The sequence below is a fragment of the Barbus barbus genome, assembly GCF_936440315.1.
Source record: "Barbus barbus genome assembly, chromosome: 10".
NCBI classification, from domain to species: domain Eukaryota; kingdom Metazoa; phylum Chordata; class Actinopteri; order Cypriniformes; family Cyprinidae; genus Barbus; species Barbus barbus.
The window spans coordinates 32,557,127-32,571,240 of NC_136738.1; the positions used below are offsets into that span (position 1 = coordinate 32,557,127).

Consider the following 14,114-nt stretch of genomic DNA (forward strand, 5'->3'; position numbering starts at 1 on the left):
TATTTTCTTTATATTGCACCATTCTGACTTCAGACTATTTCTCTCATAATTCTGACATCAAATTAAATTCACAAAAGTGATTTTATATACACAGAATGCATATTAAATACATATTTACTTTAATGTTTCAAATAACTTTTGTGAAAATAAAATGTCAAAATATGGTTGAAATAATGTTCTATCGTCATTCAGCGTAACGGATATCTTGATATAAAAATTAAACATACTTATTCTGACCTGTTACAAGAAACGTGATCATACTAAACTTTATTATAAATATTAAAGGATTAAAAACTTCTTGTTGGCAAATGGGTAAAACCTAGTGGTTTGAAGGACAGTATCAAAGATTTAAAATTAATTTATTAGTATTTTGGGGGCTGAACTGTGATCCTTAAATATGAAATCTAGTGATTCTGGTTCTAAATATGACTGATAAGAGTTTTGGTGATTTTTTGCTCAGAAAACAACATTTAAACCTGGATTAAACTTTATTGTTTTGATGCATGAAAACCAGCTGTATTGAGTATATTTGTGGTGTAAATCATGATTTCAGTGTGCTCCTCTCTCTCCCACAGGTGGCTCAGTCTGACTGGAATTAAATCAGGATATACTTGTGTTTCTGAAACATGGCAGGCACCGTCTCCGTCGACTCGAGGGCCGAAGCAGCCCACCATCAGCAACGGAAGGAGCTCTTCTGAGGATCTGTGGCTCTTTGGATTAACAGATCTGCACATTTGTGAGGATTACGCCTTTGCTTTGCTGCCTTTGCCATGCTTTGTGTGAGAATGATCCTTCAGGTGGTCTCTGTGGTTTGGGGAGTTACGCTGGTGGTTTGTCAGCAAGCACAGTTCACCACCGTCACCACAAACTACGGGAAGCTGCGTGGATTGAGGGTGGCTCTGCCCAGTGAGATCCTGGGCCCTGTGGAGCAATATCTGGGGGTCCCATATGCGATGGCCCCGATTGGAGCGCGCCGCTTTCAGGCCCCGGAGCCGCCGGCATCGTGGCCTGGCATCAGGAACGCCACGCAGTTCGCTCCGGTATGTCCGCAGTTTCTGGAGGACCGGCTGCTGCTCATTGACATGTTACCGGTGTGGTTTACCGCAAACCTGGACACGGTCGCGACTTACATCCATGAGCAGAGCGAAGACTGTCTGTTCCTCAACATCTACGTGCCCACCGAGGAAGGTACGGCTTATGAATATATATATAACTCAAATAAGAAATTATTATTAATACAACTGTACTGATTTATGAAAGGTGTAGTTTATGTAGGGTTGCAAAAAAAAATAAAAAAATTCTGGAAAGTTAAAAAAATTCTGGAAAGTTTCTGGAAATTTAGTGGAAGTATGCCATCATTTTGCTGCCCTAATTTTCATTTATGTATAAAGGTCTTAAGCAAATTTGTCTTGAATAACTGATTTGTTTTGTTGAAGTAGTGGACGTGGAAGTAGTGGATGCCTATGAAAAAATAGGTTACATAATTTTACATATGAACCTTTTAGTTAATATGTAACATTATGCATAATTATTATGGAATTATAAATGAGGAACTAAATTATTTATCGATGATGATGATAATGATGATGATGGATAAAAATATGTTGTATAAAATACTAAAACCTTTATTTTTATTTATGCATATTTCTTGGTACTGAATGACTTATATTTATAATCACTGGCTCTCATGCTTTATCCTTGCCATAGATTTTTTTGCCATATGGGATTGAAATCTTGACAAAGGATGCATGTAATATGTGGAACAGAAGCGTTTCTGTGACGCATTAACATGCTGTCTACTTAGGCAGCTCCCTAGCTGTTGGAACAGAGCCGTTTTATCAGTATATATAATATGTATTCATGGGATTGCCGTGATCTTATTTTCGCGTGTCGCTTCTTGTTTCTCATATAGACAGAAACTAAATATGCTGTTGATTCCCTAAGGAGATGGATTTATGATTTAGCAGTTGATGTCCAAACTGTGAGGCTCTAGTAGATTCATCAGTAACGCAGCGCATCGCCTCGAGGAGCAGAACATAATGAAACGTGTGAAGAACGGAGGCAGAAAACAAAACATTAGATGTAGAACTCAAGAGCCGGTCGTGCAGGCTTTGTTCACTGTTCTCAGTGAGACCGTTTCAGGATTTAGGTCTAACTTTAAAATAAAACTAAAACCATTTTTTTTTTTTTATTAAAAAAAATTAGATAAGAATTTTCTTTTCATAATGCATGCTCCAAATTAACTAAAAACTGAAGACAGATATTGTTTATCATAACTGACAAAGCTAACAATTATTATATATATATATATATATATATATATATGCTGCTTCAGTCCAGTAAGTGCTTCATCTGGAAATATTACTACAGTTATTCTGATGTTTACTTGATTAAAATCAGTCAAGATCTGACAGCAGAAACAAGAGAAGCGTTTCTACAATTACACTAAAAGAGCTTTTATCAGTCAGACGACAGAAGACGTGAGGAGACTGAGTGTGAAACCGGTTTAACAGCCATGTTTTGATGATTTAGAGGCTTTTATAGGGTTCAAATGATGAGAGAGACACTCACACCAGCAGCTATATAAATGTTTCCTCTAATGCTGTGTTTATGTGAAGATAATCTTTGCTTAAGTTGATTTTAATTAACATGAGAATGGTTTGATGAAACTAGTTTTTCATAAGCAGCTTTTTTTAATGCTCCTGGGAAACACGGTAACTTATAACAGTAAACATCCTCTTTCTCATTAAACACTGTTTCATATTTCATACTTAATGGAAACGTCAGCAGTTTTTCATAATTGGCCGGGTTTTGTCCTGCCCTCAATAGTGAACGAAAATAGCCAGTTTTCCACAGCGTTCCAGTGTTTTCTGTTTTAAATCTTGTGTCTAATGGAGAACATAATGACTTAATGGATGTGATATAAAACACCAGCGGATAAAAGCTTGTGAGGAAACGGCCAGAAACGACCTCAGTCGACTCTATTAAGTACGAACACTTGAACACATTTCCTCTAAATGCACACAGACTGAGATGAATTAATGGAAGAGTTCATCTGTCAACATTTACTGCCATTATTTATCCAGTGTTCACTTCTGCTTGATCTGTTCTCTAAGAGACTGTGTTTGTTGGTTGTATTAAGTGATTTGTCTCTCTGTTTCAGATGCTCATGACGACACGGGCTTGAAGCCGGTCATGGTTTATATTCACGGCGGCTCGTACGTCGAGGGAACGGGGAACATGATCGACGGCAGCATCCTCGCCAGCTACGGGAACGTGATCGTCGTCACCGTCAACTACCGGTTAGGAGTGCTAGGTGAGTCACGCCAAACACAGTAATGCATGAGGATTTTATTTATGCTACCGTTGAAAGAAATTAGTACTTTAATTCATCAAGGATGCATTCATTTGATCAAAAGTGGCAGTAAAGACATGCTACAAAAGATTTCTATTTCAAATAAATGCTGTTCTTTTGAACTTTCTATTCATCTGTGAATCCTGAAAAATAAAATGTATCTCGGTTTCCACAAAAATATTGAGCAGCATAACTGTGTTCAACATTGATAATAATCAGAAATGTTTCTTGAGCAGCAAATCAGCATATTAGAATTAATGTTATTCTAGTATCACTGAGATATAGTTTTTAATATAGTATTTTTATTTTTTTATTATTTGTTAAAAGTTTTGTCATTTAGTTGTGTGTTTTTTTGGGCATTTTTATTAGTTATTTTATTTTTAATATTTTATTTTAGTTATTTAATTTCAAGTAACACAATTTTTTTTTCCTTTTATATTTTTAATATTTTATTTTATTTTATTTCAAGTAACAGTTTTTAAATGTTTTTAGTTTTTGTTAATTATAATAACCCTGATTAGAATGATTTCTGAAGGATCATGTGACACTGAAGACTGCGATGCTAAAAATGTATCTTTGATCACAAAATCAATTACATTTTAACACATTTTGACATAGAAAACAGTTATTTTAAATGATAATAATATTTAACTATTTTTACAATATTTTTGATCAAATAAATCCGGAAGAGACTTCACTTTTTTTAGTATATTTGCATATAGGTAGGGCAGTCATGGCCTAATGGTTAGAGAGTTGGACTTGTAACCTGAAGGTCCTGGGTTTGAGTCTCAGGTCCGGCAGGGATTGTAGGTGATGGAGTGAATAACCAACACTCTCTCCTCCCTCAATACCACGACTGAGGTGAGACCCTTGAGCAAGACACTGAACCCCCAAATGCTCCGGGTGTATGTTCACTACTGAGTGTACACTTGGATGGGTTAAATGCAGAGCACTAATTCAGAGTATGGGTCACTATACTTGGCCACACACCACTTCCCTTCTTTCCCTTCCCCTTCATAAGCTAAAGATAATGAAACCTATAAAATCTTTTCTTTTACTCCCAGTACATAACAGATGATATTAGAAAGCCTTCAGATGTTTATTAAAGGATCTTTTATTCATTTTCATAATGAAGGTTGAAAAAAATAGATTCCTCTCTATAAAATAAAGCTTTTATAATTCTGTTTGTTTGAACAGAAGAACACGGTGAGGATTTGAAAGCTTATTAAAACACAAAGAACACTTATAAACACGAACACAAAGCAGCTCTCGCACTCAAAGTGTTTTAATTGGCAGTTTAAGTGTGCAGCTTTATGGTTCATTCACTTTGAATCCACACATCCAGTTTATATTATTTATATGTTTGGTGCAGAACAGTTTCTTTCTGTTTTTGAGTCTATTTTTCTGCCGTTAGTGAGTTCTGAATGCGGTGACCTTGTGGTGAATTCAGCAAATCGTCAGGCTGTTGCTGGCTCTCTTTCTCATCCGATATTGAAGCAGTTTTGTTTGAAGGTCCTGAGGTTCTTGGCACTGAATTAGAGACGAAAAAGGCTGCTTTTAACAACATCCCTCTTTTAAGAAGAAGAGAGTGTGTTCTTTTCTCCGTGTGGAATTATATCCAAACTCTTCCCAGAGGCCTTCAGATTTGGACCGAATGCACTTTTGGTCATTATCATCAGATCTTTTGTACCAAATGATGTGATGTTTGAACAAAGCATCTCCTTATTATTGAGTTCTGTTCAGAACGAGCTGAATGGAAGAGACTGACGTCTCTAGAGTGAATCATTCAATTCACATTCATAATTGTGATAATATAATAATGACAATCAAATATTGTCAAAAAATACACTATACCAATCAAAAATCTGGAACAATTATGATCAATGATAATCAGAAATGTTTGTTGAGCAGTAAATCAGTATATTATTATGATTTCTGAAGATCATGTGACACTGAAGACTGGAGTAATGATGCTGAAAATACAGATTTGATCACAGAAATAAATTACAGTTTAACACATATTCACATAGAAACAGCTGTTTTAAATTGCAATAATATTTCACAATTTTTACCATATTTTTTTGTCAAATAAATGCAGCCTTGGTGAGCAGAAGAGGAAAAACAGTAGTGTATATAAACGCACATTTGACTGATTTTAGAGTGGTTAGATGGATGTAGCTGCAGGATATTTCACATCCAAGGTCTAGAAATCCTTGTCCCCTCTCTCTGGCTTCAGTACTTCAGAGATGATCACAGGTTCAGAGTGTTTTTATGGGTGAAGCGATCCAGCAGGGAGGGATGGACTCAGACGCTGCAGCAGTTCAAGGCTGGAGGTCCGAGGAGAAACGACACCAGACAAAGCCTCATAAAGACTCCTCATCTTCAGCCGAAGGCGCCTGAAGCGTCTGTTTGAGCGAGCTCTGTCTCATGATTCTCCTGCAGCTCTGATCCTTTCAGATAGAAACTCAGCTGACATTTCATGTAATCTCAAGGCTTAATATTTCTGTTGTAAAGACGGGCGTAAGTGATTGATCTATTCAGAAGATGTTGGTGATTGGTGATAACAGAGCCCATTTGAAGTTTTTCATTCAGTTTCTTTTCATCTTTCTTATGTTATATTCTCTAAAATGCTGCTTTGGAGTTAAAACTGTATAGCAAAAACTGGACTGATCCTGACTTTAACTGAAATACACTACCGTTTAAAGAAGCCTTCTGTTTACCAAGACTGCATTTATTTGATCAAAAATGCAGTAAAAATTGTGAAATATTATTACAATTCAAACAGCTGTTTTCTATGTGAATATGTGTTAAACTGTAATTTATTTCTGTGATCTGCAGCTGTATTTTCAGCATCATTACTCCAGTCTTCAGAGTCACATGATCTTCAGAAATCATTATAATATACTGATTTACTGCTCAACAAACATTTCTGATTATTATCAATGTTGAACACAGTTGTGCTGCACAATATTTTTTGTGGAAACTGTGATGCATTTTATTTTTCAGGATTCACAGAAACATAAAAACACATACAAAGTTCAAAATAACAGTATTTATTTGAAATGGAAATCTTTTGTAACATAAATGTCTTTACTGTCACTTTTGATCAATTTAATGCATCCTTGATGGATAAAAGTATAAATAAAAAAAGAGTCAGGTTTCTTTTGTTGACATTAGTTAACTACTTTGTTACATTAATCATTTAATAATCTTAGTAATGTTAATTGCTTATGTTTTGTTTCATGTCTCGGATTTAATTGAAAGTTTAATTTGATTTAATGAAGTTTATGTTTTTTGGGGTTATCACTACTAAATAAAACTGCACTCAGGTTCTCCGTTCATCCTCGTCAGCTTCATGTGAGCTGCATTACCACAAAGATCTGATTATTCAAAGAGAATATCCTGAGAGATTGTTGATTCAGAGAGAAAAAGAATCAAGCATTGTCATATGGTTCTCTCAGGCGCTTTCAGGTCCATTAGTGATTCATAAACGTGTTTAAGCCACACACTTTGGCATATTCGATCACATGATGACTGTTTGATGGAGATGTTGGTCTATCATGGTCATTATCAGGAATATGCAAAGCAGTCTTAGCCAAAAAAACTGTATAATTAGGCTGGTTTCAAGATTGGCATTCAATGAAGATTTGTCATGAAAAGTTCTAACAACACACAGATAATAAAAACATTTGGCGGAACATTTATTTTTAAGAGTGTACATTACAAGTATTCTTTACCATGTATTTGTATTTTATACAACTTCTGTAAATTGTGAAGTAGATTTATTTATTTTCTTTGTATTTTTGAATTTGGTTTAAAGAGTTAATATACTTAATAAATATTTTTAAAATTATTTTTATTTATTAGTTTTCGTTTTCATTATTTTAGCATTTCAAGTTAAACTATACAAAAAAAAATCATAATATTAAATACAATAAGCTTACTGTTTTATATTTTATGTTTTTTGATGGTGAATATGCACACTATTTTTATAGTGTAAATAATACATCTTCTCATCTGCAAGTCTCTGATAGATTCAGCGTTGAGAAAGCAAACAGCACGAGGCGAGGTGTTTAGCGCGTGATGAATGCTGCTTCCCTCTCGGCATTTTGCCACAAAATAAACAGATGACATCAGAATCCATCTCATTAGACATCAGATGTTAAAGAGCTCGTTCAGCTGCTTCGCTGTCATAGATAAGCAGGCACTTTTGGAGGTGTAGAACAGCCGAGTCTTTGTGGTAATGGCTGCATGGCTCATTGAAAGACTCCAGTGTTTATTGCTCAGGAATAAATTGCCCAGTTGAAAGTCTTACATCACCGACGAGGACTTCAATTAACCTTTATCAAGCGCTGGCCTGGAGTCAGGAGATATATATGCATCGCAGGTGAAGGTCAGCCAAAGTGCTTTTTATTTGTGCAGGGCCCTAGAATTAATAATGCAGCGTCCTCAGAGATGCACAAGCATGATGGATGAAGCTCATCAATAAATAACATACAGAAATCAAGCTCTTGTGTATCCACTGCACTTTAGTTTTTTTTCCCAGGTGAAAGTACTTGAGCTAAAGGAAGACTAAATGCATTAACAGGTGTTTAGTGTTGCGCTAATCCACCAAACGTCTCCTCACATGAACACACGTGTGACAGATGATAGTGTTGGTCCTCCAGGGCAGATTGAAGCTGAGTTTCCTGTTTCATATCTCGAGCTTCTCATGATACTCACATTGAGAGTGAGTGTGGGGGATTTCAGACGTAAACGTGATGTAACCGCTGAAGACCAGTGAAAAGAGTTAATGTTAACTATAACCATTTTCCCTGTTTTGTTTGAAGAAATACCTGCATTAATTTTCATTGCAGAAGATAGTGCAGCAACATGCAGATTTTTGTGAATATCTAAGTTCATAAATTTAATATGCAAGTAGATGAAATACAGTATATGATAACATATATGGCATGAAATAAAAGAAAAAAGGTTCCAAAAGGATTTTTGACAGTCAAGACACACAATCAAGTATTAAATTATTATTATTATTATTGTTGTTGTTGTTATTCTTGTTGTATAGATATTTAGATTTAGTTTTTGTATTTTCTGTTTTAATTTAAATTTTAAAGTAATTAATGTTGTTTTAGTTTTTTAATGTGTCTGTATAGTTTTGATCTATTTTTATTTCAGTTTTGGTTTTAGTTATTTAAGTACTTCAAGTTCAATTAAATGAAAGTGAGAAATGTTGCCTTGATATCAGGGGGCTGTTCCATAAACCAAGATTAGAGTATAAGCCAGGCTTATTTCGGTTAGTCAGGCTTATTTTTGGTAGATTCGGTTTCATAAATCAAACTTAAAAAAGTTCAAACTCAGTTACCCCGGCAACTTATGCTGGCAAACTAACCTGGTCCGGAGCAGGCTAACTGTCAGGCTAAGCTGAGCTCCTCTAACTCTGACCAATAGGAACGCATCCATATTACCACTGACTCTCTCACATACAGTCAGTTTAATTTATTATCGGTCCAAAAATAAAAGTATACAGAAAATACACCTTAAATAATCAAATAAATAAAAAATAGGCTACAACCAACTGTATTTAATGTATTGTGCCCAAAATGTAGGCGAATGACATTTTAACATAGTTAAATCAGAAGTTGATCAGAAGTTTGTAGCCATGCAGCCTTTCTCTCTGAATTTATGACAGCTGTACCTTTTATGGTTATTAGAACATTAAAACATTACAATCTAAAATGTCTCTTTAAAGCATTAAAGCATAAAAACACAATCAAAAGTTAAAATCACTGAATTAAAAATGTAAATTTATATAAAAATACACTTATATGTAGTAAAATTCTATGTGTCACATTTAATGTCCAACAACAAATATTTTAGCAGAATGTATATTTTATTCAGAATTCTTGCGCTAGTATTCTATTCTGCTCTGTCTGTTTAGCGCGCATGCGCGCCGCAGCGCTCGTTCTCTCGCATAAGCCCCGCCCACTCCTGACAGCTAAATGGATATATTTGCATGGCTTTCTGACATTTACAGATGTAAAAAATATACCTGTGACGTATCAGTTATGCACTGAGGAAAACACAATGTTTCAAATGCGTTAAACAGCACACATATTCGCTGTTTGCTACGGTGGATCGATTTGATCCATGATCGACATTAAGGGCTGCTTCAGAATAAGCGTGTACGTCACATTATCCTGACTCACTGAACCTGGATAGCATTAGTCAGATTGCGTGAACTTGAATTGTCGTTTATGGAACCGCTTTAGTCCCGATTGATTTGTTAGGTTATTTCAAGTCAGGTTTTGGACTTTAATCCCCGCTTTTCTTAGCGTCTTTTATGGAACAGCCCCCTGAAATAAAATGTTTGTTTGTTTTTTTCAGTTAATTTTTTTTTTGAGGTTTTAGTTTCATTTTGTATATGAAATAGATATCATTGATATCCTATTATAGTTAAAAAAAAATATTCTGATTTAGTTTTTATATTTTCATATTTTCATTTTCATTTAAAAGTTTTAGTAATTTTATATTTTAGGCATATTTGTTTATTTACTTATTATATAATTTATATATTATATCATTTTACATCATTTTTATTTTGGTTTTCATTTTAGTCTGTTTACTACTTTGTTAAATTAAACTATAAAAGGAAACAATGCCTCGTCAACTAACTGAAATAAAATTACTTTTTTTGTTTTATCTTTTTTCTTCAGTTAACAAAAATGTCTTGTTTTGTCTTTTTAATGTATGTCTAATACATATCTGTAGTTTGTATTCATTTTGAATTCAATTAATGTTTTTATTTTTAGTTATTTAAGTACTTCAAGTTAAAGTTTTTTTTATACATATTGTCTTTTATTTCAGTTAACAAATAGACACATTTATTTATTGTTTGTTTTTGTTTTAGTTAAGTCAGTGATTCTAAATCAGTAGCCAAGTGTTCATAATCCAAATAAATCTCTTATGGATGTCTGTATGTGTCCAACAGCTTAAACACATGTGCACTGCAGCGTTTCCTGATCTCTCATCTGTCTCTGTGTTTCAGGTTTCCTCAGCACTGGCGATCAAGCAGCCAAAGGGAATTACGGTCTGCTGGATCAGATCCAGGCTCTGCGCTGGGTGAAGGAGAACATTCAGGCTTTTAACGGCGATCCGGAGCGAGTGACCATCTTCGGATCCGGAGCAGGAGCCTCCTGTGTCAGTCTGCTGACCCTCTCACACTACTCTGAAGGTCTGCTGGAGATCTTAAGATAAAGTGCATGAATATAATATATAATATGGGACTGCATGATTAATCAAAATACTGAAATCACACTTCATGATTTGCATAGTAAATTCAGAGTAAATGCTGCTCTGCACAAACTTGTCAAAACTTGAGTTTTGGTCATTTATAACATGCATTTAAGAACCCAACAAATGCAAACCATCTTCCCAAACTTGTAATGAGAAGCTCTGATCAACAAAAGAGCTCCCTGTGGTTTTTCATTTAATTTTACAAAGGATACTGCAATATCAATTTACACTTTTTTTTACATTATAAAGGTGAACATGAACAGTTAAAACCCTTGATATTTAAATTACTCTGACAGCAAGTGTTTGTGTCCCAGATCTTTTTCAGAAAGCGATCATCCAGAGTGGGACTGCTCTCTCCAGCTGGGCTGTCAACTACCAGCCGGCCAAATACACGCGCATGCTGGCCGAGAAGGTGGGCTGCAACGAAGACGACACGGTCGAGCTGATTGAGTGCCTCCAAAACAAAAACTACAAGGAGCTGATTGAGCAGAACATCACCCCTGCCAAATACCACATCGCCTTCGGACCCGTGATCGACGGAGACGTCATTCCGGACGACCCACAGATCCTCATGGAGCAGGGAGAGTTCCTCAACTATGATATAATGCTTGGAGTAAACCAGGGAGAAGGCTACAAGTTTGTAGACGGGATTTTAGACAGCGAGGATAGAGTAACGAGCAACGACTTCGAGTTCGCTATCTCAGAATTTGTTGACCACTTGTATGGCTATCCAGAAGGAAAGGACACCCTGCGGGAAACCATAAAGTTCATGTACACAGACTGGGCCGATAGGGAAAACCCGGAGATGCGAAGAAAAACGCTGGTTGCACTTTTCACGGATCACCAGTGGGTGGCGCCAGCCATTGCGACAGCGGACCTGCATGCGCAATACGGATCGCCCACATACTTTTACGCCTTTTATCACCACTGCCAGAGCGACATGAAGCCCGCCTGGGCCGATTCAGCACACGGAGATGAGCTTCCGTACGTTTTCGGTATTCCCATGATCGGCCCCACAGATCTCTTCAACTGCAACTTTTCTAAGAACGATATCATGTTGAGTGCTGTGGTCATGACGTACTGGACGAACTTCGCCAAAACTGGGTGAGTTGGATGCATATGTTTTCATAAACTGCTAATAAAATCTGGCAAAATGCATTAAGCATTAATTGATGTTTTTTGTTGTTACTAGGGTGTTGCTAGGCAGTTGCTAATGTATTCTGGATGGTTGTTGGAATGTTCCTATGTGCAGTTGCTAGGGCTTTGCTAGTCAATCAAACGTAACATCACTAACTGACTTTTTAATTATGGCTTTCAGCTTGTTTTTGTTGCTAGGGTGTTCCTAGGCAGTTTTTAGGGTATTCTGAGTGGTTGGTAGAGTGTTTTCTAGGCAGTTGCTAGTGCAGTCTGGGCGGTTGCCTGAGTGTTCCTATGCAGTTGCTAGGGCATTGCTAGGTAGTCAAAAGTAACATCACTAATTGACCCTTTAATTGCGGCTTTGAGATATTTTTTGTCGCTAGGGTGTTGTTAGGCAGTCGCTACGGTGGTCTGGGTGGTTGCCAGAGTGTTGCTATGTAGTTGCTAGGGTGTTGTTAGGCATTCAAAAGTAACATCAATAATGGACCCTTTAATTGCTGCTTTGAGATTTTTGTTGTTAGGCAGTTTCTAGGGTATTCTGGACAGTTGCTAGAGTGTTGCTAGGCAATCAAATGTAACATCACTAATTGACCCTTTAATTGCTGCTTTCAGCTATTTTTTGTTGTTAGGGTGTTGTTAGGCAGTTGCTAGGGCATTCTGGGTGGTTGTGAGTGTTGCTTGCTATGCAGTTTCTAGGGCGTTGCTAGGCAGTCAAAAGTATCATCACTAATTGACCCTTTAATTGCTGCTTTCGGCTTTTTGGTTGTTAGGATTATTGTTAGGGTATTCTGGATAGTTGCTAGTATGTTACTAGGCAGTCGAAAGTAAAATGCATTGCTGCATTGTTATTTTTTTGTTGCTAGGGTGTTGCTAGTCAGTTGCCAGGGTATTCTGGGTTGTTGCTAGAGTGTTGATATGCAGTTGCTAGGGCTTTGCTAGGCAATCAAATGTTGTGCCACTAATTGACCCTTCAATTGCTGAGTTCAGTTATTTTTTGTTGCTAGGTTGTTGCTAAGGTATTCTGGGTGGTTGCTAGAGCATTGCCATGCATTGGCAAGGGTGTTGCCAAGCAGTTGATCTTAATTTCACTAACTGACTCTTTAATTCCTGATTTCAGCTTTTTTTATTTCTGAATCTGATCAGATCAACATTTCAATATTTTACAAGAATGAATTAAAAAAAATTTAATTTAAAGCATCAACAATTGTACCAATGTTACTAATTTAACACGTTTTGTTTTACTGCACAGAGACCCGAATCAGCCGGTTCCTCAAGACACAAAATTCATCCACACTAAACCGAACCGCTTTGAGGAGGTGGCCTGGTCTAAGTATAACCCTAAAGACCAGCTGTACCTGCACATCGGCCTGAAGCCTCGCGTCCGCGACCACTACAGAGCCACCAAAATCGCCTTCTGGCTGGAGTTAGTGCCGCATTTACACAACATCAATGAACTCTTCCAGTATGTTTCATCGACGACCAAAATCCCACCGCAGGACACAACGCCGTTCTCCTACACCAAACGCCTGTCCAACAAACTCTGGCCGTCGACCACCCGACATCCGCCTGCTCCTCCGGCCAACACCAAACAGATGTCGGATCAGCAGAAGACATCCGAGCACGCCGATGGAACGGTTATCATAGAAGCACGAGATTATTCGACCGAGCTGAGCGTAACGATCGCAGTCGGCGCATCTCTGCTCTTCTTAAACATCCTAGCGTTCGCGGCGCTCTACTACAAGAAGGACAAACACCGGCTAGAGTCGAGTCGCAGGCACAGTCCACCAAGAAATCTCGTGAACGATATCCCCCGTGTGCCAAGCGAAGAATTTATGTCCCTGCAGATGAAACAGCTCGACCATGATCACGATTGCGATTCGCTGCAAGGCCACGATATGATTCGGCTGACCTGTCCTCCAGATTACGCGCTAACGTTGCGCCGTTCACCCGACGACATGCCGCTGATGACGCCAAACACCATCACTATGATTCCTAGCTCTTTCGCCGGCATGCAGCCATCATATCACAACCCGTTCAATGCATTCGGGAACAGCACTCCAAGCAGCACGGGCCTCCCACATGGACACTCCACGACGCGAGTATAACTCGGCGTGAGTCGACGAACTACATAATGCGTACCCGGGTGCTCGAACACAAATACTGAGGGTGTTATTTTGTTACAGACTCTTTTATGAACAAGTAACGTTACACTTATTAACCTGTAAAATGTGATAAGTGAATGTAATAATTTTCACATTCATGGTACAGCGATTGGTACAGCGACTTCAAAAAATATGTTTATGTAAATGAAGAAGTATTATTTGCATCCTGA

At 37.3% G+C, this 14,114-nt stretch overlaps 1 protein-coding gene across 4 annotated transcripts; it reads left to right on the forward strand.

The window, feature by feature from the left end:
• Nucleotides 1-938: 938 nt before the first annotated feature.
• On the forward strand, nt 939-13,887 carry LOC306876171 (neuroligin-4, X-linked-like; the record flags this gene model as incomplete). Of its 4 annotated transcripts, none has more annotated exons than XM_079427157.1 (5): nt 939-1,218; nt 3,164-3,316; nt 10,398-10,583; nt 10,960-11,749; nt 13,032-13,887. In XM_079427157.1, the coding sequence occupies exons 1-5, from the start codon at nt 954-956 to the stop codon at nt 13,885-13,887; spliced, it is 2,250 nt and encodes a 749-aa protein (XP_079283283.1). In that variant the 5' UTR covers nt 939-953. The 4 variants fall into 4 exon arrangements, with proteins under 4 accessions (XP_079283283.1, XP_079283284.1, XP_079283282.1 ...); XM_079427158.1 differs by having other exon boundaries at nt 939-1,197; XM_079427156.1 differs by having other exon boundaries at nt 939-1,188; nt 3,143-3,316.
• Between the last annotated feature and the right edge of the window lie 227 nt (nt 13,888-14,114).